General features: G+C 35.1%; 1 protein-coding gene across 1 annotated transcript; it reads left to right on the top strand.

The window, feature by feature from the left end:
- The first annotated feature begins 1,586 nt into the window (after nucleotides 1–1,586).
- LOC102611841 (callose synthase 3) lies at nucleotides 1,587–21,193 on the top strand. The gene is made up of 44 exons (XM_006492601.4): nucleotides 1,587–1,748; nucleotides 1,876–1,920; nucleotides 2,369–2,596; nucleotides 3,736–3,836; nucleotides 4,371–4,495; nucleotides 4,617–4,710; nucleotides 4,820–4,930; nucleotides 5,014–5,130; nucleotides 5,276–5,368; nucleotides 5,572–5,663; nucleotides 6,653–6,779; nucleotides 7,350–7,487; nucleotides 7,614–7,690; nucleotides 7,771–7,864; nucleotides 9,620–9,742; nucleotides 9,842–9,959; nucleotides 10,349–10,683; nucleotides 10,832–10,884; nucleotides 10,985–11,045; nucleotides 11,779–11,860; nucleotides 11,949–11,998; nucleotides 12,097–12,183; nucleotides 12,830–12,964; nucleotides 13,068–13,162; nucleotides 13,259–13,343; nucleotides 13,417–13,574; nucleotides 13,690–13,813; nucleotides 13,904–14,004; nucleotides 14,114–14,243; nucleotides 14,322–14,473; nucleotides 15,470–15,579; nucleotides 15,689–15,814; nucleotides 15,929–15,997; nucleotides 16,153–16,336; nucleotides 16,516–16,669; nucleotides 17,786–17,905; nucleotides 17,987–18,105; nucleotides 18,189–18,272; nucleotides 18,460–18,572; nucleotides 18,676–18,905; nucleotides 19,015–19,812; nucleotides 19,904–19,954; nucleotides 20,298–20,483; nucleotides 20,707–21,193. The coding sequence occupies exons 3-44, from the start codon at nucleotides 2,407–2,409 to the stop codon at nucleotides 20,953–20,955; spliced, it is 5,841 nt and encodes a 1,946-aa protein (XP_006492664.1). The 5' UTR covers nucleotides 1,587–1,748; nucleotides 1,876–1,920; nucleotides 2,369–2,406; the 3' UTR covers nucleotides 20,956–21,193.
- The last annotated feature ends 1,789 nt before the right edge of the window (nucleotides 21,194–22,982 follow it).

Genomic DNA, 22,982 nt, shown 5'->3' with positions numbered 1-22,982 from the left:
CTAATTTAAATGTCTTAATTACCCCTGTTCTTTTAACCAAATACCTAATCTGCCCAGCAACCAAAGCATTGAGAAAAAAGGCGCACCAGCCTTCACTTCATTTACTGTTCTAACCTCGAACTTTCGGTGTACTCATGTTGGGTAGTAGGGAATTTAATGAATCTTGCGGGTAAAGTAGTCATATCAAGTTGTCTAAAACGGCTACTTTTTTCGCCCAATAACGTAGCTTTGGCTCTTTATGAACCTTTTCTTTTTCCACCTTTTCGAAATTCGAATCACGTAGTAATATGACCAAAATGCCTTCATCTTTTACATGTTATTACAAGACAACCCCTGTAACATGCTGGCAGTTGTACGCAGCATTTTGTTTTGGCAAAATGTGCGTATCTTTGCCCGTATTTACCATTACAATTTACTGGCAGTTGTACGCAGACATTTCTCGAATATTTATAAGGGTTAAATTTTGAACAGTGCTTTATTAGTATTGATATAAATTAATCTCAATAATAGTTTGATTTGTAAATATCAGTTATAATCTCATGTAATATGAGTTGTAATTTGAGCAATAATCTCATGTAATAAAAAAAAAACTTGCGGAACACTTTCTTCATTTTGGTATGTGACATTAAATTGTAAAAAGGTGAAAATACATTTCCAATTACAATAAATTTGTAATTTTTTCGTGTAAAAAGAAAAACGTAAAAAAAGAAAAAAGAAAAAAATCAAAGTAAATCATTGGAAGTCATTCTTTAAGATGCATTACAAAATATTTTATGCACGAACATGTTCAATTGAGAATTACATACTCCTATAGTAGTATTTAAAAATAAAATTGAATGTCTTTCCTAAGGTATGTTTATTGACTTAAAATGGAATTAAAGATATCTCATATCTTCTGCCTATCCAATAAGTACTAAAATAATATTGTGTCTTTTTTATTTCAAGACTAAAAGGTAATATTGAAAAATATTTTTAATAGTATTTCTTGTTAATCATTCTAATTTTTTTTAATTATTCTACATATATGCGATCTTATAATTTTAAACAACTTTTCTTGTAATTTAATCAAACATATAAAATAAATATAAGAATACCTTCAATTATTTGAGAAGTACTTCATCCAATAATTAGCATAATCTTTGCACACTTTTTTTTTTTCGTCAAATACTATTTAATTAATAGAAAAACTTAGGAGCACTGGTTAATAGATAATTTTACCAAAACTTAATTTTTGGGTTTGAGTCGAATATAATAAACATGTGTTTAATCAATAAATTACTTTGAACAATATGCTGAATTTTTTTTAAAAAATAGTAAGTGATAAATATTTTAGAAGATGCTAAATCCTTCAAATCTTTTTATGAACTTTTAAACACAGATCACTTTCCCAAAAACTAACTATGAGATCTACCAACAAAGAATCAAATAAATCGAACCCGGAATCCACTCTGCCAGAGTGGCATTCTCGTCAATAACCCCCAACTCCAAGCCTCCCTCCCCAAACAAAGACCTCCAGTAGTAAAACAAGTCAAACAAATTCCTCACTCTCTCAGTAACTCCCTTTTCTTTTTTAAAAAATAATTATTTTATTTTTGTTTTTCTAATATTAGCTCCATCTCCCCTAGCCGCTATCGTTTGCTGCTTCTTTAACTTCCTTCCTTGCTAAGTAGCTTAAAGTTTCAGCACACGCTCTCTTACTTTCTCTCTCTTCTTCACTTTCTCTCCCTTAGGGTTTCTACTTTCTCTTTGTAAGCACCTCACTCACTTTCTCTTCTTTCATCTCTCTCCATTTTCTCATTTACTCCTTATTTTATTTATTTATCCATTTTTTAAAATTAAAAATGAATTTATTTTATTTATTTTTGCTTGTTGCAGATGTCAGATTCACTACAACCTTAAACTGTTCCTCTTCATCAGCTGGTAATGATAATTTATTTAACCCACATTCTCTCTTTATTCACATTTTTGTATTTTTATTTTATTTTTAAAATATCACAGTGATGTCGTTTTGATGTGTTGTTAGATGCTTACTTTCAGTTTTTTTGTTAAAATTTTTAAAATTGTCTCTGCATTGTGTATCTGATTTTTCAGCATTTTCTGTTAACCCTGTATTTGTTTATTTATTTTCTGATTTTTGATAAGAGATTTACCTAAACTTGAATCTTGAAGTTGTATATAATGAAGTTATAATTCTCTCTTTGGCTTTTGCCTTTATTCAAGTTCTCGTTGTGCTCAAATCCTGAGTTTCTATTGCTTGAAGGTTCAAGATTTTAATTGCTTTCAAAAAATCTTTTAAGTTACGTGTGATTTTGTTCATGTAATGGAGAGTTGGGACTTGTTAATGATGATTTGGTTTGAAATTTTATAGGAAAAAGGGGTGTATTCTGAGCGTGTGATTCGAGGAAAATGTCGTCGAGAGGAGGGGGCCCTGATCAGCCTCCACCGCAGAGGCGGATCATGCGGACGCAAACGGCAGGGAATCTTGGAGAGTCAATGTTTGATAGTGAGGTCGTGCCCTCATCACTTTCTGAGATTGCACCGATTCTACGTGTGGCTAATGAAGTTGAATCCAGCAATCCAAGAGTTGCTTATCTCTGTAAGCTCATGTGTCATTTGCATGTTATTGGTTATTACTTAGTTGCTATTCTTGTGGCAATTTATAGTCTTAGCTTATTCTGATATAACCTTCTGGAAAATAGGAAGTAACTACACCTTACAAATGCATTTGAACAAATAATAAATTTTAGATGCAATAACTTTTTTAACTAATTAATTGCAGTTCTTTCAATATGAGCCTGTATAAAACCAGAACCTATTAAACAACAAGTTCCACTGATTTTAGATTCTCAGAACTTATATGCTATTTGTGGTGGCCATTACAATTAGCCTATATTTTTCAGATCAATGATGATTCATTAGTATCAAACCCTATTTTACAAAGCATCATTATGCCCAAACTTGAAAAAATGCCCCATTCCATTAATTAAACTGCAATAATACAGTCAAGAAGGCCCAATTTTGGATCCATGTGATGAGTTTGTTACTGAGAATTCTAGCCTTGTATGTGAGGGAGGCCTTAATAGTATTTATTGATCCTTACCTATCTATTTAAGATACGTGATTACACTTATTTTGGGTAATTTCAGTTAACTTAGCTCACTGTAGTTTAATTAAAATAAGTTACATGTGTCTCGAGTAGAGTTCGTTTTTACATTCCTGTGGAAATTAAACTTGTTTATGATAGTGTCTATAAATCAACCCGATCTATTTCGTACCCTTTGTTTATGAAGAAAATGGATAATTTTCTATAGGATCAAACCTATGGGACTTAAGGAATGATGGAAGGGAATAAATAAAAAATAAAAAAGAAATAAAAAAAGAAAAGCGAGGGAAAAAAATAATAAAGAAATAAGTAAATAAAAATGAAGTAGAAGAACCCAGATTCCAAATGAACAAATTGAAACTGGAAAAGGATCTTTCTGATTCTCGAAGAATGTGGGGTCACTTTATTTGTTTCTCTAGGAAGCGATGACTTGAATGCATATGCTTTCTACCTTCGTATTTGTGACGAGCTAATCTTTCTCCACTTTGGCTTTTGTTTGCATGTCATCAATTGTTCTTTTTATTTGTCAATGCAGATGTACTTACGAACTTCTTAATCTTAAGTTTATTGCTGACATTTAGTTTTTTTCATTTCTGTTTATACAATTCTTATGATTTGGGGTCTGTATGCAGGCCGTTTTTATGCCTTTGAGAAAGCGCATAGGCTGGACCCCACTTCTAGTGGTCGAGGTGTTCGGCAGTTTAAAACTGCCCTCCTTCAACGTCTTGAAAGGGTATGCATTACTTTTATTATTTTTTTGTTTAGGTGTTTGAAGAACTTACTTAATATATCGTTTGAAGAATGAACTTATTTCTTACTTGGGTGCCAATCATTTTCCCTTTTTCTTATGTGCTTTATTACTTGCGGATGGTAATATAGCTTCGCTTTGTTTAAGAATTCATACATGTGCTAATAGTTTATGTGATTATATTTGAGAACTGGTGTTCGGGATTGATATGTGTCAAGATAAAAATCGTTCACAAATAGTGTCCAAAATATTGTTTAAGTTCAAATTTTGCAGGAGCACATAAAACAGATATGATGATGAATTTGTGCTGTAAGCAAGGATTGGTATGGGTAAATCCGTTTAAAGCTAGAGAGTGTGTATGCCACGAGTAAATCCTTTGTACGCCCTGAGGAAAATGTTTATCCAGTATCTGCACCTTCACTAGAACTTATCATTACTTTTGGCAATTTGTTTCTTCTTCTCATTGTTGACATATATTTTGGTTTCTGGAGGGGCTTTATTAATGTATCTGCCTTGCAGGAGAATGCTCCAACATATATGGAAAGAGGGAAAAAAAGTGATGCACGTGAAATGCAGAGTTTTTATCAACATTACTACAAAAAGTATATTCAAGCCTTGCAAAATGCTGCTGATAAAGCTGATCGGTGAGTTCTAAGGCTTTCACAATTCTCTTTACATGATAATATGATGAAATTCTTTCTGGGGATTTGATTGGGAAGTACTATTTCTCTTGTATCTGATAGTCATTGTTCTTTTAATATGCAGTGCACAGCTTACCAAGGCCTACCAAACTGCGAATGTTCTCTTTGAGGTTTTGAAGGCCGTAAATTTGACAGAGTCAATGGAAGTTGATCGTGAGGTGAAACAATCTCATATCTTTTGACAGTTAGAGTCTCTGAATGCCTTTTTACTACTACCAGATATTCTACTTACATATTTGATAGAAGTACTGACTACCGTTTATACAGATTTTGGAAGCTCAAGATAAAGTTGCAGAGAAAACACAGATCTATGTTCCTTACAATATCCTTCCTCTGGATCCTGACAGTGCAAATCAGGCAATTATGAGATATCCTGAGGTTTGCTTCCAACTTGCACCTTGTCTGTCAACTTTAGGTTTCGCTTGTTTTAGTAAAATTCAATTAATTGATCATAATTGCAGATTCAAGCAGCAGTTCTTGCTCTTCGTTACACCAGGGGTCTTCCTTGGCCCAATGAGCACAATAAAAAGAAAGACGAAGACATTCTAGATTGGCTTCAGGAAATGTTTGGGTTTCAGGTAAAATAAGTGAACAGAATTATCTGTTTTATCAATGATTCTGCAGCTTGCAAGGTTTTCTTTGAAGTTCTCTTATCAAATATGATGACAAGCACATTCCATTTTTCTTGATCTATGCTCACTGGTTAGTTTCATAATTACACAGAAAGATAATGTGGCAAATCAGAGAGAGCACCTGATCTTACTCCTTGCAAATGTGCATATCCGACAGTTTCCAAAGCCTGATCAACAACCCAAGGTTTTTCCTTTTCCTTGCTACTACATCTTAGGGATATGTTTTGTTTCTTTTTTCCCCTTAGTCCACTATGAAACAGTGAATGATGGTCAGGTGTTATTGTTGTCGTCAAGTTTCTGGTTTTCATTTGAATTTTTTTTTTCTCTATTTTGTATATGAGAGGGTTCATGTTATATGTTTTTGGCTATTTCTTTTTCTTTGTTCAGTTGGATGATAGAGCACTGACAGATGTGATGAAGAAGCTTTTCAAGAACTACAAAAGATGGTGCAAGTACTTGGATCGGAAAAGTAGTCTTTGGTAAGGCTTAATGAGCTGTTTGCTGATTCTGTTATTCGATGTTGATATAGTTTTGAGATGAATATGAGTTAAATCAACTTAGATTTGACCTAAATATTATGTGTTTGACATGATAAGGCGGATTTCATTTGGATATGATAAAAGGATGAACCAGCAGTCCATCAAAAGGGGAGTGGATACAACATAAGCTCCTGAAACAGTAGCTTGAAGGCAGTAAAAAAATATATATAACTGTCTAATAGCAGCATCCTAACTTTCTTGGATAAAAATTTTTGAAGCATCATCCCCTAAAAACTAAAGCCTATACTGATGCAACAAAGCAAGCCTGGAAATCCGATTTTTCCCTGCAAGCAGAGATCTTTCTATTCTAAATAATGCAACGAAGTAGCATTTTCACAAAACTAGGGCCATACTACCACCATCAAGAGCAGACAATTTTCAATAAAGAAAGTAACTCAAGAAGATAATGTCTCCCCTGATATAGTTGTATGCTTAAAAAGTTCAAACAACAATGTAGCTTGGAGAAATATGTGATCATACATTTTACATCATTGTGATACATAATACCCAAGGAGATTAATAAATATTATGTCTTTTTTGAAATATGAGATTGCGAGTTTTCAATGAGTATAAAGACCAAGCCAGCAGTGGATCTTGCTTGAGATATTTACCATCCAGACATCTGAGATATCTCAAGAAGGTAAAGAAGGACTATGCAACCAATTACAGAAAGACTTGAAAAAGACTTCTCAATCCAGTCTTCCCGCCTCCTCTAAAGGATTAAAAGAGAAATTACCAACCACCAACAGAAGCGTATAACACAGAGGAGACCAATCCATTAATCTAACCGGGAATGAATCCTATTTCTATACTCAAAAGCCTTGAGTTGAAACTTATTGAGAAACCTATTGGTGTCTGTCATGGAGTCAAATGATTTTATATGAACTTGTTATGCTTTTGTAACCCTTCCTGTGGCTCAAATCCTGCAGGTTACCAACCATTCAGCAAGATGTACAACAGCGTAAATTACTATACATGGGTCTTTATCTTCTTATATGGGGAGAAGCTGCAAACTTGAGATTCATGCCAGAATGCCTGTGTTATATTTACCATCATGTATGTTTCCAGATTGTGTCATCTCTTGATACTTCACCTCCTCATATATGTCAAAATGGCAATAGAAATGTGCATCAAAATGATTGCAGTGCTTTTACACTATCTTTGAAGTGGAATCCTAATTAGGAGAGATTTAACTGACAGCTGTAGTCCATCTTACTTGTGAATCTAAGAGGTTGAGACATCATGATTCTGAATTGATTTGAACTGCAGTCGCCCAGTGGTCATAGATCAAGATATTGTTAATGGTGCATTTATAACTTTTGAGAGCTCGGTTGACTCTGTTGGGATTGTTATTACAAAATTGTTTTATTCTGAATGTTTATCAAATGTTTTAATGTTAGCTTGCCAAATTGTCTATTGTAATTGATTTTAGTAGAAAATTTCAAAGGAGGTAATAGATAGGTTGGTGTTCTCAACTTGCAAAGAGCCAAAGTTGAATATGTCCTTTGGAGGCTTGTTTCAATGCTCTTGACCTCTTACTTTGTCACCTCCAGATAAATGCTCTTTTGAATATATTCTGGTTTAAGTAATGTGAAGTGCTTATGCCCTTTGCTGTTTGTATTTTAGATGGCATTTGAATTGTATGGTATGCTTGCTGGAAACGTCAGTCCCATGACTGGAGAGAATGTGAAACCAGCTTACGGAGGTGAAGATGAAGCTTTCTTGAGAAAAGTTGTTACCCCTATCTATGAAGTAATTGCCAGGGTATGCATGCGGTTTTATTTTCTCTGACAATAAAATTTTGAGCGTCTTGTATTCCTTTTTGTTTCTATTTATTGTATCATTATTCCATTTATTGGAAAGCACCATTATGAATTGGTTGCTTGACAGGAAGCTGAAAGAAGCAAACGAGGAAAATCAAAACATTCTCAATGGAGGAATTATGATGATTTAAACGAATACTTCTGGTATTAGACTTCCACTTGTTGCATTTTTCCTTTTCGGTAAATATGCTTTTAGAGATTAATTTACCATTCTTTAATTACAGGTCAGTTGATTGTTTCCGGTTAGGTTGGCCTATGCGTGCAGATGCTGATTTCTTTGGTCTACCTATTGAACAGCTCCGTTTCGAAAAAAGCGAGGTAGCAACACTTGTTAAATAAGGTCTTTTTATTTCCTTCTCTCTGTATTCACCCTGTTCAAACTCTGCCCAACCAATTAGATTTGCATTGAAGCTCCCTCCAAAAATTCATGTGCTGATAAATCTTAAAATATGATCCAAATAAATCCAGTTTTCAAGACCTTATTCATAAGCCATCACTCCCTACCTCTCCACGTGTCACATTCTAAAAACAAAGAATCTACAACCCACTTCACAATAGTAATACACCAGTACTCGGAAGCTTAAGTTGATGGGCAATGATCCATTAATGGTACATAAATTCTAAGATTCCCTGCATGTTCGTCGCCAAATTTAATTAACAAAGTTGCCATGTGGATTCAAACATATCCATACATAACTAGCGATTCTTGGTTAATTAAGTTCTAATGTCATATTGATTTACCACCAAAATTATCAGTTTAACACACTCATGAAAGAAAAAAAAAATTAATTTCGAAACTCTGCCCAACCAATTAGATTTGCATTGAAGCTCCCTCCAAAAATTCATGTGCTGATAAATCTTAAAATATGATCCAAATAAATCCAGTTTTCAAGACCTTATTCATAAGCCATCACTCCCTACCTCTCCACGTGTCACATTCTAAAAACAAAGAATCTACAACCCACTTCACAATAGTAATACACCAGTACTCGGAAGCTTAAGTTGATGGGCAATGATCCATTAATGGTACATAAATTCTAAGATTCCCTGCATGTTCGTCGCCAAATTTAATTAACAAAGTTGCCATGTGGATTCAAACATATCCATACATAACTAGCGATTCTTGGTTAATTAAGTTCTAATGTCATATTGATTTACCACCAAAATTATCAGTTTAACACACTCATGAAAGAAAAAAAAAAATAATTTCGAAACTCTGCCCAACCAATTAGATTTGCATTGAAGCTCCCTCCAAAAATTCATGTGCTGATAAATCTTAAAATATGATCCAAATAAATCCAGTTTTCAAGACCTTATTCATAAGCCATCACTCCCTACCTCTCCACGTGTCACATTCTAAAAACAAAGAATCTACAACCCACTTCACAATAGTAATACACCAGTACTCGGAAGCTTAAGTTGATGGGCAATGATCCATTAATGGTACATAAATTCTAAGATTCCCTGCATGTTCGTCGCCAAATTTAATTAACAAAGTTGCCATGTGGATTCAAACATATCCATACATAACTAGCGATTCTTGGTTAATTAAGTTCTAATGTCATATTGATTTACCACCAAAATTATCAGTTTAACACACTCATGAAAGAAAAAAAAAATTAATTTCTTCAAGAGAAACTTGGTTCTATTATTACTTTATGCTGGTGACATTGGTTTTCAACTCCATGGGTAAATCGCTGTGGAGAATTTGGCATTCTTTTATTTTGAGCAAGTACTCTCTTGTTTAGTGCCCTCTCTAATGGCTTACCTAGAATTATTTTTAAGTACTAATAAGATGCTACATAAGAAGTTAGTTTGTGCCTTTCAATGCAACTTCTCTTCCCCATCCGTTCACATAATGGTATCCAGTAGATTCCATTCATCTGTTTAATGGTAGTACTATGCTGGTGGCAAGTCAACAAATCTATTTTGGATGAATACAAACAGCTTCTTTGATGCTCTATTTTGGATGAATATAAGCAGTTTCTTTGATGCTTCTAAGTGTGTTGTTTATTAGGAATGAAGTACAGTTCCACAAAGTCATTAATTGTGATTGATTGTCTTCATGTTTAGGATAACAAACCAGCTAATAGAGATCGATGGCTGGGGAAGGTTAATTTTGTAGAGATACGCTCGTTCTGGCATATTTTCAGAAGCTTTGATCGAATGTGGAGTTTCTTCATTCTATGCTTACAGGTATCTCTTTTTGCTTTGTTGTTTTTTATTTTCCATAATTTTTCTTTTCATATGTTTAATCTCACAATTTCGTTGCTGATGGTGGTTGTTTTGTACAAGGTCATGATTATTGTTGCTTGGAATGGTTCGGGGAACCCGAGTTCAATATTTGAAGTTGATGTATTCAAGAAAGTATTGAGTGTATTCATAACTGCAGCAATACTCAAGCTTGGGCAAGGTAATCACAGACAGTATATATTTTGCTCATTGTCTTTGAGATGTTTTCTGAATTATCATCACACTGGTGTGTCCTGTATGAGTGGTATTTAAGCCTCTTTCTGTAAATTCAAGGTACCCGTTGCTCTAGTTATCAGATGGAAATTCTTATCTGCTCTATCACGCTCCCCACTTGTTGTCTTTGTTTAAATTTGTCTACAGTGGATGATCTTAAACATTCATAATCCCTTTCCCCCATTTCTATTCGTCCATATAATAGTTAAACAGCATGAACTCATGGTCTAGTTATTTTCATGCTGAATGATCGGTTAGAAACCATTATCAATCAATCAATCAATCTTACTATATATTGAACATCTTTATTAAATTGGATTTCTGTATATGATTCAGCTATCCTTGATGTGATACTCAATTGGAAAGCACGGCGAAGCATGTCATTTCATGTTAAGTTGAGATATATTTTGAAGGTTGTCTCAGCTGCTGCATGGGTGATTGTGCTACCGGTCACTTATGCCTATACATGGGAGAATCCTCCGGGGTTTGCTCAAACCATCAAAAGTTGGTTTGGCAGTACTGCAAATTCACCCTCCTTGTTCATTTTGGCTGTTGTTATCTATTTGTCACCAAATATGCTATCTGCTGTTTTATTTCTTTTCCCATTCATTCGTCGGGTGCTGGAGAGGTCCAATTACAGGATTGTAATGCTCATAATGTGGTGGTCACAGGTTTGTAGATTTTCCTTTGAACACTTATTCTCTTTATGGTTAGTCAGGCATTATGTTGAGGATATCTTGATTGAGACAGAAATGATCTGCTTATTATTGTCGTATTGTGGTTCATTTATGAGTATGCCTAATGTTTTGCGTCTTGCAGCCTAGGCTCTATGTTGGAAGGGGAATGCATGAAAGCGCATTTTCTCTCTTCAAGTGAGAATTTCAAATTTAAACTTAAATCATATGTGAAATTAATCTTGAAAATATCTTTTTGCTGCGTTTGATTTCTGATTTTCTTTCTTTGCACTTTCAGGTACACACTATTCTGGGTTCTTCTTATAATTACAAAGTTGGCTTTTAGTTACTACATTGAGGTTTGTTTTTTCATTATACTTGGAATCTCCATTGTAAATTTGAGCTAGTTATCAATAAAGGGATATAACAAGTATATAAGCTTGCTAAGACTATTAAGACTGTTGATATACCAGCAATCCAGAAGCTAAGCTGATGAGAAAATGAATCCAACAATGGGATATTTACTCTTGACACACCATTCTGATGTATGGTTGAATTCAATCAACAGACTGTCATGTGGATTCAAAAGCATACATACTTGGATATGACATATGAGTTCAGGCATATTAATAAAATCAGAACACAAGATATCCACTTAACCTGGATAATCCTAAACCCTCAAACCTTAAGCTGCCTGAAATCGTACTACACTTTCTACCTCTAACAGGCACATTTCATCAATCCAAACATACACATAAATATTGAAAAGTTGACCATGTGCTCAATTCATGTGTATTATTGTGCTTGGATTCACATGAAGAATACACTCGGTGAATTTGGCCATGCACATGAGGGAGTTTGTTAGAATTTGACTTAATGTTAGCATAAGGTTTTAGGACTATTGGTTCTTCAAAACTGACAATAGAGAACAAGGGTTGAGGTAATGCTGAAGCAAACAATCTGAGGTGCCCCAAAACTATTTTGGTTGATTTTATTCTTAAGAACTGCTACTGCAAATTTGACTACTGTGCTATTATAGCTGTGTTTCTATTCTATATTTGGCTTAACTTTAGAATCCTGTTTTGATTGCAGATAAAACCTTTGGTGGGTCCAACAAAGGACATCATGCGTGTACGGATAACCGATTTCCAGTGGCATGAATTTTTTCCTCGTGGTAATGAACATGACGATACATCATTTACTTTGTGACCTCATTCATCTTAAAGAAGGGGATGTTTATAATTTTCTTATTTACTTTGCAGCAAAGAACAATATTGGGGTTGTGATTGCTCTGTGGGCTCCGATTATTCTTGTATGAGTTCCTATTTTGTTGCTTACCCAATATCTGTTTCGTTCCACTGGTATAGTGTAAGTTCTAATATATATATATATATATGTTTCACTTTATAGGTATATTTTATGGATGCCCAGATTTGGTATGCCATATTCTCTACAATATTTGGAGGCATTTATGGTGCATTTCGTCGTCTTGGAGAGGTTAATCAAACTGCATTCCCTCTGAATTCTGAATCAAGTTTGCATTCGTTTTCTTATCATCTCTGTTAGAGCATAGTAGAGTTAAGCTTTTGGTCAAGTGGCGAATTAACATGGTACTAGAGCTAGTTTTAATGAAGAGGTCTTGTGCTGAACCTTCCCACATGATTATATTTATCTTTAATTCTGTTTTCTATCTTTACACCGGCTTGGCCCATATGGCAATACTATTTGATAATTGTGGTCCATGTGAGTGGACCTGTTGGAGCTTGATACTATTGTTTGAACTCTTACATACTAGCTTAAGCTGTAGCATTATAATCTTTCATTTTTATGTTTGCTTCTCCAATTTGATTAAGGTTATTTATTTATTCATTTATTTTGCCAATATGTTCATGAGGTCATCGGTTGTCATGTTTAGATGACAATTCACGTGCTATCTCAGTTTGTATGAAGTACTTAAAACTTATTATTGCTTATACAGAAGGCAACCAGTTTTATACATGCATTTCAAAATCCATGCCATTCAAGAAAACTTTTACCTGCAATGTGCTGTTCTATATTGAACCCTTCACATCAGCATATAGAAATTATTTTTACTTTCTTGATGTCTGTATGGTGTCGCTTAAGCATTTTTTACCCATTCCAGATTCGAACACTAGGAATGCTAAGGTCTCGCTTTCAATCACTGCCTGGTGCTTTTAATGGTTGTTTGATTCCTGAAGAGAGGAGTGAGCCAAAGAAGAAAGGATTGAGGGCCACTTTGTCTCGCAACTTTGCTGAGGTTAAAATTTTTATGCATTTTATACTGTTCATGGCTTCATTATTTAGCTGAAGAATATCATAAAATGCCATTATCTTGAATTATATGCATTGGGTTTCTGCAGATCCCGTCTAACAAAGAAAAAGAGGCTGCAAGATTTGCTCAGCTCTGGAACAAAGTAATCACTAGCTTCAGAGAGGAAGATCTTATAAGTGATAGGTGTGTGATATTTTTCTGCATCACATTGCTGATTATGGATGTTGCAAAAACTTGTAAATACCTCTTATTGTGAGCTTGATTGTTTTCTATCTTCAGGGAAATGAACCTGCTACTTGTTCCATATTGGGCTGACCGTGATTTGGGCCTTATTCAGTGGCCTCCGTTCTTACTTGCTAGCAAGGTTTGCTTCACTATAGTTTGAAAGAACGTTAAAACCTGCCTGTTGAGGCACTAACAGTCTTTCTTCTCTGTAGATACCAATAGCATTAGACATGGCTAAAGACAGTAATGGCAAGGATCGAGAACTGAAAAAGAGAATTGAGGCTGATGATTACATGTCCTGTGCTGTCAAGGAGTGTTATGCTTCATTTAGGAACATCATTAAGTTCTTGGTTCAAGGAAACGAGAAAAGGTAAGAACGTACTCAATTTGCTTTGTTGCATTTTGGTTTGTTAAGGTTGGTATGATGTCACGTCTAGCATTTTCTAACGTCACTGTGGTTTTCACTTTTTCCTTATATTATTTAGGGTTATAGATGACATATTTTCTGAAGTTGATAGACACATAGAAGCCGGTAACCTGATTAGTGAATACAAGATGAGTTCTCTTCCTAGCCTCTATGACCACTTTGTGAAGCTGATCAAATATTTGGTATGCACCAATGTATTTGTATTATGGCTATTTTCTAGTACAATTGATCTAGGTATGGCAGTGCTAAATCAGCTATTTTCATTTTTGCAGTTAGATAATAAACAGGAGGACAGGGATCAGGTTGTTATTCTATTCCAGGATATGCTGGAGGTTGTTACAAGAGATATAATGATGGAGGACCATATATCCAGGTTTTATATCTTGATGTGATTGTCTGTTTAAGCATATTTAAACTGCTCTGTTTAAGCATATTTAAACTGCAGTTCGTTTCTTATGAAGCTTTCATCTTTCTTAAAACAGTCTGGTAGAGTCAGTCCACGGCGGATCTGGGCATGAAGGGCTGGTTCCTCTTGAACAACGGTATCAGTTATTTGCATCATCTGGAGCTATCAGATTCCCTGCACCGGAGACAGAAGCTTGGAAAGAGAAGGTGGGTCCAGAACTTTCACAATGTACTTAACCCCAACTTTTATCTACATATAACCTTTTTTACCTCTTTTATGTTCAGATCAAACGGCTTTATCTGTTACTTACCACAAAAGAGTCTGCTATGGATGTACCATCCAACTTAGAAGCTAGAAGGCGCATTTCTTTCTTCTCAAATTCATTGTTTATGGACATGCCTGAAGCGCCTAAAGTTCGCAACATGCTTTCTTTCTCGTAAGCTTTCTTTCTGTTCATTTGTTTGCCCATGGCATTGCATTTAATGGGAAGTACTGATGTATCTCACTGATTCAAACAAGTTCAGCTGAGCCTCCCATCCCCCAGTTGTGCTATTTGGATTACCCTATGGTCATGGTTGCCACTTAATTTTCACATGATATTAATATCTATTAGTTTGTTGGCATCAGTAGGTTGGGGCATTCTGACACGCAGGGATTGATTTTACTTTTTCCATTATTTTCAAAATTTATATTTGTCATTGCCATTCTGTGAGCTTGATGGTAGGAAAAAGATGCTTATTGTGTTATGACCTGTGAAAGGAGTAAGATCTTAGAAATTTGCTACTGTCAATCATATATTTTGTGTGCATGTATCATAAAGGTAAATAAGACTAGTTTAATATCCTTTGCCGTGAAGTTCTGGTTGTGGACACTTTTCATGACAATTTGGATTGAAAGTTTAAGTATGTGCTAGCCATCATATGTTGTTAGTATTTATGAACTTAATAGAACTTTAATAAATTTACTATTTCTGATCCTCAACATTTTATTATTCTTAAGTCATATGCATTCATTTTTTCTATTCGTCAAAGTACTGGTCAATAATAAATAACATTAGTCACCAGAATAAAATCAGTGGAATCTTAGTCATTTTTGGTAATGAAGTTAATGAGGAGCTAGGCAACATTAATTGGTAATCAAATTATTATCTCTTGTTGCACCATGTTGACTGCACTAGCATAGAATCATTTTTTGCCAAGTCTCAATTTCACGAATTTAAAGTATGCAGCTACTGGAAACTGAAGCTGTTTTATACATGAAAATGTGTGGTGAATTATTTATCTGACAAGCCAAACTGCGCCAAATGAATATAATAATTTTTTTTTAAAAAAAAACTGGACAGATAATGACTTGATAATGATTATGCAACATCAGTATTAGCTAGTTAGTTCATGCAGTTCTTATGTTTTTATTTTTTGTTTTCTCCTGGCAGTGTTTTAACTCCCTACTACACTGAGGAAGTTCTCTTCTCCTTGCGTGACCTTGAAATCCACAATGAAGATGGTGTTTCAATCCTCTTCTATCTGCAAAAGATTTTTCCAGGTTTTTGTTTTGCTCCTATTGCTGGCCTCATTGTAGAAAATTTTTAACTCAAATTTCATCTTTGAGAAAATGTCTCCCATCAGTAAGTATTTCTCATCAATAACTTCAGATGAATGGACCAACTTTCTTGAGCGAGTTAAATGCAATAATGAAGAAGAACTTAAAGGATCTGATGAATTGGAAGAAGAACTTCGTCTCTGGGCATCATACAGGGGCCAAACTTTAACCAGGACTGGTATTTTATTTGTTTGTCTCTTTCTCTGTTTTTGTACTCGTACAACTTTGGTTAGAATTGTCTTCATAATTGTCATTTGCCTTGCAACCAACTGATACTACTTGCAAATTTCAGTAAGAGGTATGATGTACTATCGGAAAGCTTTGGAGCTTCAGGCCTTTCTAGATATGGCCAAGCATGAAGGTAATTACTCTCTATTGGAAATGGCAGAATAATTAATTGGGTGCTTATTACATTTATTAAAGTATAAGATATGTTTGTTTTATTTTCTCATTCAAATTATTGTCAGTAAATAATTGATGTTTGCATTACTTTGTCTGAATGCTGTATCTGCTTAGATTTGATGGAAGGCTATAAGGCAATAGAACTGAATTCGGATGACAAGGGGGAAAGGTCGTTGTTGACGCAATGTCAGGCAGTAGCTGATATGAAATTCACATATGTGGTTTCTTGCCAACTATATGGTATTCACAAGCGATCTGGTGATGCTCGTGCACAAGACATTCTGAAGCTGATGACAAAGTATGTGTCTGCGATTAATTACTTGTTGAGTCACTAGCTGCAGTTGCTTTTACCAGTCAATTCACTATGAACTGCCTGATTATCTGAGGATTATGATAACACATCTTGGATTAATCTGTTGTAACAGAGCAATTTTGAATTTCCTTAAATTGGTTGACACATTCGTTTTGAATTGGTAGATATCCATCACTCCGTGTTGCATACATTGATGAGGTTGAAGAACCTAGCAAAGACAGATCAAAAAAGATCAACCAAAAGGTCTATTACTCTGCTTTAGTAAAGGCTGTTCCAAAGTCAAAGGATTCGTCGATTCCAGTGCAAAATCTGGACCAGGTAAAGCTCAATCTAATATCTCATCTGAACATGACTCAAAATTTCAGTATTATTTGTGTATGCTATCCCATGTGGCAATGGTTTTTATCAATTGGAAAATCATATCTTATTATTTACGTCAATCGCGTATCAATATAATCGATAGTTTCTTGAAGCATTTACTCATTAACACAGTTCTTCTGCCTTGGAGTCGGTGTTGATTACCGCTTATCTTGCTAATTGATAAAGTTGATCCTTAATTGGCACACTCTTTATGAAACAGATATTTTGATTCTATGGGCATTAGTTATCTTTCTTTAAACTGGGTTTTGATAGCAACAGCTAAGTTTTTACTGATTGTCTTTTATTTTGCAATAATTTGCTCAACTTTGAGAGACACACCCTATTTTTACTGCAAATGACTTTGGCTTTTGTCGGTGGTGAAAGCAAGGCACTAAATAGTGCAATCCAGATTTTCTGGTATCACATGGGCACTTTAGTTGGCATAATTTCAACTGAACAAAACACTTTGCAAATGGGGATGGGAATGGGATTTTATTACATATTGTGGCCAAAAAGTGTGAGCTGAGAGGAAATGAAGCAAGACATTATTACTCTTTTGTTTTAGGTTGGTCACATCTCTAGTATAGTCTTGTCATCTCTACTTTAGCCTTTGTAATTCATAGTGCATGGGAAGTTGTTTGCACGTTATATTTACAGTCGTGACCCTTAAAATGTTACAGTTAGATGTATACATTAAACTGTGCAACATATTCTTTGAAAGTCTAAAAAATTGATGAATCATGTTGGATGTTATTTCTGTTGGTGGCATTTGAACTTGAGGGGTAGGATCTGATGAAGATTACTCTTCAGGACCTCTTTGACTGGTCAAGTGGATTGCGATATTACTTTAAGAACAAAAAATTGACGTGCATTTCTGGAATATCTGTGTATGTTGTGAGCAACTGTTAAATAATCTCAAAATTTTAAAATTCTAAATTCTAATTTTCTTGGTGGTCATTTATTCTTTAGTCAATCTTTTTGGTTGCACTTTTGGTATTTAGTTGATATTTTTAGTAGATATTGTTAATCTTTGGGATTATGACATTTTCCATTGATTTTGTGGCTCGCATACAGGTTATTTATCGCATAAAACTTCCGGGACCTGCTATATTGGGTGAGGGGAAGCCGGAAAACCAAAATCATGCTATTATATTCACACGTGGAGAAGGCTTGCAAACAATAGATATGAACCAGGTATGGTGGATTGTGTTTGTAACCAAATCCCACAATTGCATCCATCTCATAGCCTATAGTCACGTTCCTCCATTTCGACAGGATAATTACATGGAAGAAGCCTTAAAAATGAGGAATTTACTGCAAGAATTCCTTAAAAAGCATGATGGTGTTAGGTACCCTTCAATTCTTGGACTTCGAGAGCATATATTTACTGGAAGGTATGAGCCACTTTGTTGTCATCGCATTGTAATTTAGTCTTAGCCGTGATATTGATTACTGATTCTTTTGCTTGTCGATGCAGTGTTTCGTCGCTTGCTTGGTTCATGTCAAATCAGGAGACTAGTTTTGTGACTATTGGTCAGAGATTGCTAGCCAACCCTCTAAAGTAAGTTATCATTTTTTGAAAATTCCTCGATTCAAATCTTCCTTTCTATCTCTTCTTTTTCAGCATGAGCTGTAATCAGATGTATCTGGGATCTATGAACAGGGTCCCTTTGTGATAAATACATGTCATTTTCTTTCCTTTTGTTTGGGCTATAAGCTTTGACATAATTCTGTTTCCTTTTATCTAGGGTTCGGTTCCATTATGGTCATCCGGATGTATTCGATAGGCTTTTTCACCTTACTAGAGGGGGTGTAAGTAAAGCATCCAAGATTATCAACTTGAGTGAAGACATTTTTGCTGGTATGCCGGTGTCTGAAATGTATTTCTCTTGTTATGTGGTTTTTCTTTTTCTTTTTTTGGTGATCTGAACTTTCTAGTAACTTTTTGGTTTGATTGAGTGTAGGCTTCAATTCCACTCTTCGTGAAGGCAATGTTACACATCATGAATACATACAAGTTGGAAAGGGGAGGGATGTGGGTCTAAATCAGATTTCCATGTTTGAGGCCAAAATAGCTAACGGCAATGGAGAGCAGACGCTGAGTCGAGACCTGTATCGGCTTGGACACCGGTTTGACTTCTTCCGGATGTTGTCATGCTATTTTACCACAATTGGATTCTACTTTAGTACTCTGGTACATTGCATCCCCTTTTTTTTTGGGATTTTACATACTTTCATAATGTTCTAAAGAGATGGAGCACCGTTTTATGGAGCACTGTTTTCTGATTTTCTTCTTTTGGCAGATAACTGTGCTCACTGTATATGTATTCCTTTATGGCCGCCTCTATCTTGTTCTCAGTGGACTTGAAGAAGGGTTGATTACACAGCCTGCAATTCGAGACAATAAGCCTCTTCAAGTGGCCCTTGCTTCTCAATCTTTTGTTCAACTTGGATTTATGATGTCCTTGCCTATGTTGATGGAGATTGGCTTGGAAAGAGGTTTCCGAACTGCGTTAAGTGAATTTATTCTCATGCAATTGCAGTTGGCACCTGTATTTTTCACATTCTCTTTGGGGACGAAAACTCACTATTATGGAAGGACATTACTTCATGGTGGTGCAAAATACAGATCGACAGGTCGAGGATTTGTGGTCTTTCATGCCAAATTTGCTGACAACTACAGGCTTTACTCGCGTAGTCACTTTGTTAAGGGTATCGAGATGATGATATTGCTTATTGTGTACCAAATCTTTGGTCAATCTTACAGAGGTGCAGTTGCTTACATCTTAATCACAATATCTATGTGGTTTATGGTGGGAACTTGGCTTTTTGCTCCTTTCTTGTTCAATCCTTCTGGTTTTGAGTGGCAAAAGATTGTTGATGATTGGACTGATTGGAATAAGTGGATAAGTAACCGAGGAGGCATAGGTGTACCACCTGAGAAAAGTTGGGAATCATGGTGGGAGGAAGAACAGGAGCATCTCCAGCACTCTGGAAAGCGTGGTATCATAGCTGAGATAGTGTTAGCTTTAAGGTTCTTTATCTATCAGTATGGACTCGTGTACCATTTGAAAATGACAAAGCACACTAAAAGTTTTCTGGTAATATCCTGATCTCTTTTTTCTCCATTTATCGCTTAATCTTACAATTTAGATGCCATAGCCAACATCACTTTCTTTAACTTGTTGACAGGTCTACGGTGTATCATGGCTGGTGATCTTTCTTGTATTGTTTGTGATGAAGGTTAGTAGTGCTATTTTTTTAATATGAATCTTTGATATGCTTCCAATGTACTTCTGGAAAATCTTTCCCCATTCAACACTCTTAACCAATGGCATGTTGTTTTGAAATTTCTGTGGTTCGATTGCCACTCATTGACACATCAGATATTAGTTTGTGCCCGTGTGTTTGCAAATTGATTTTCTACCTCCAAGTGAAATTAATGCGTGATTCTTTTATCATAACAGATTTTGGTTATGGTTCCGTGAGAATACTCTAGTCATTCTTAAGAAATTAGTCACATTTCCTATCTACTAAAATACATATCATCTGTATGGTTATATAAATATTTCTCTTCTTTCTACAGACTGTATCTGTTGGGCGGCGAAAGTTCAGTGCAAATTTCCAACTCGTGTTCCGACTGATAAAGGGATTGATATTTTTGACTTTCATCTCCATCCTGGTCACTTTGATTGCACTTCCACACATGACAGTGCGCGACATCATTGTGTGTATTCTCGCATTCATGCCCACTGGTTGGGGAATGCTTTTGGTAAGTAATTGTTTCGGTCATCCATTCTCTTTAATGTGCTATTATAAGGCTGGACAGATTGTGACTAAACGGCCTTTAAAACTTGTGGCACTCTTCTTATTGTTTAAATCCTATTTACTTTCTTGCTAAGTGGAATATTTTTCTCTCAGATTATTTTTCTTGGGCAAGTACCAGTTCACATGCCACTTCTCATTGTTCCCCTTTTCCCCATTTGTTTTTCCAGATTGCACAAGCTTTGAAGCCTGTTATTCACCGAGCTGGATTCTGGGGATCAGTTAGGACACTTGCTCGTGGCTACGAGATTGTTATGGGTTTGCTTCTGTTCACCCCAGTTGCGTTCCTTGCTTGGTTTCCTTTTGTGTCAGAATTCCAGACTCGTATGCTCTTCAACCAAGCATTCAGCAGAGGTCTACAGATCTCTCGTATTCTTGGCGGGCAGCGGAAGGATCGTTCCTCTCGTAACAAGGAGTAAAATGAGTGATAGCGAGAGCAGAATCTGTGGTAATTTGTTAATCACTCTCGCATGTTTAAAGAGAGTTGTCCATAATTTATATTTGTATCCTCTGCGGTTGTTGTAATCATGGATGACGTCTGGGGGCTGCATTTTTGGTAATTAATTTGATTGTAAGTCCTGGCAGCCCATAGCTGTCATATTGATTGTATCAAAATTATGATTAGTAATTTTTATAATCTATTATCTTATTGAAATAGATGATTTGTCTGGAATGGTGAGTAGAATGAGCATGTTGAGTAAATACTTGCGTACAAACTTACAAAGCCGCGTACTTTGGCATTGAGGGGATTATTGGTTATGGCCTCAATTCTTTTGTTTGATTGGTGAAATGGGGAAAATGGGTTTATTAACGTATGTAGAATGAACTAATCATTAAAACTAAAAAAAAAAGAAAAAAAGGAAAGGCCTTGAGCAAGTTGAGGACTTGAAGCTACGATTAAGGGAGAAGAGCCTTTATTAAATAAATCCCGTAATCGACTCAATCATAGCATTCCCGTGTAAAATTAAGCTGTGTTTAACGATATATAAGTAAATATGTCCTATCCATGTTTCTGAAAAGGATAATGCTAGAATTGCTTCCAATTCTGGATTAGAATCAAGAGACTTGGCCTCTCAATCTCAAGAATTAAGCGGAGGTGTCTACCAAGCTATCCATTTAATGGTTCACTAATTTGAATAAAAGTTATTTGGTGCTCAAACTAATTAAAGTCGGTTTTGTTTTCAGTTCGAACGGATTCCATATCAGTGAAATTGAACAAATTCATAGATATTGATTCGGAAACTTTTAATCAGACTTTCAATTTTACAACATCGACTTGGATCGATACATTACGATTTGCACTATTCCAAAAATCGAATTGGTTTCATCATAAACTGTATTTTTCTACAAAATAGTGCATTATTAATGTTATTTTCTAGCAAACGGTTATCCAACGATGCAAACTAACACTCATTCAGGGTGTCTGACCTCATCAACTCATGCGTTTTGTCCTAGGAATTTGTTATATTAGCTTCCAAACACGTTCATTCTAATTATTTTTAAAAAAAAAAGAAAAGGAAAAAAAAACTCACATAAACCTAACTCTATTCTAGTGCTTATTCTTTGGTAATTCTCAAACCATATTATTCTCTTCAAATGATCCCGGGATAAATGGATCATAAAAGACAATACATTCAATACTAAAACAACAGACGATATAACGTCCTATAAATTTATATAACTGTAAAAGATATGCATAGATAAATACTATAAATGACAAATCGTTTTATGAAATTATTTATAGGAGCTTGCTACCTTACAGTTGCTGTAAGGTGCAACTTTCTCACCAACTTGACCGTGGATCCCATTTGAGTCTACTTTTAGTACTGTTCACATGAGAGACTATATCTTACAATAACTCTCGCCTTATTTTATAAATGACACGAGATAAACTTGAGATCAACAACTCCTAATAAGTTGGGTTAAAATAATACTTTCAAATTAGGTTTTAATCTCAAGCTCAAACTAATAGCTAATTTTAAGGTTAATGTTCAATGAATAGTTTCTCTCTTTATTTCTGTTTATGAGAAACCATCATCAAAACGGTGTGTTCAGTTGGTAAATATTAAGAATATTTTTATAGGTAAAACCTTTTAAAGTATCTACTTCGATTCTTTGTGTGCAAATATTAGATGGGTGAATTCGGCATCATCAAGCCCAAATACGATGAGAATGATTTTTTCTAATTTCCTTCAAGGCAAACTCTATCTTACATGCATGTAAGATACATGCCTCTCACATGAATAGTGTATATGTGGGACCCACACACTATTCATGTGAGAGGCATGTATCCTATCTTCCTTCAAAGTATTTATGTGCAAATCTTTTGAAGTATCCACTTTCATTCTTCATGTATAGATGAGTCAGACCCCACTTACCAATTTCTTTGTTCCCCTTTATGGTTTCTTTTGAATCTTTCATAGTTCTCTAAAGAGTAAAATATTCC

Source organism: Citrus sinensis, chromosome 2 (assembly GCF_022201045.2).
Source record: "Citrus sinensis cultivar Valencia sweet orange chromosome 2, DVS_A1.0, whole genome shotgun sequence".
In the NCBI taxonomy this organism is placed as follows: domain Eukaryota; kingdom Viridiplantae; phylum Streptophyta; class Magnoliopsida; order Sapindales; family Rutaceae; genus Citrus; species Citrus sinensis.
The sequence above is the reverse complement of the archived record's forward strand: the minus strand, read 5'-3'. Positions and strand labels throughout refer to the sequence as shown.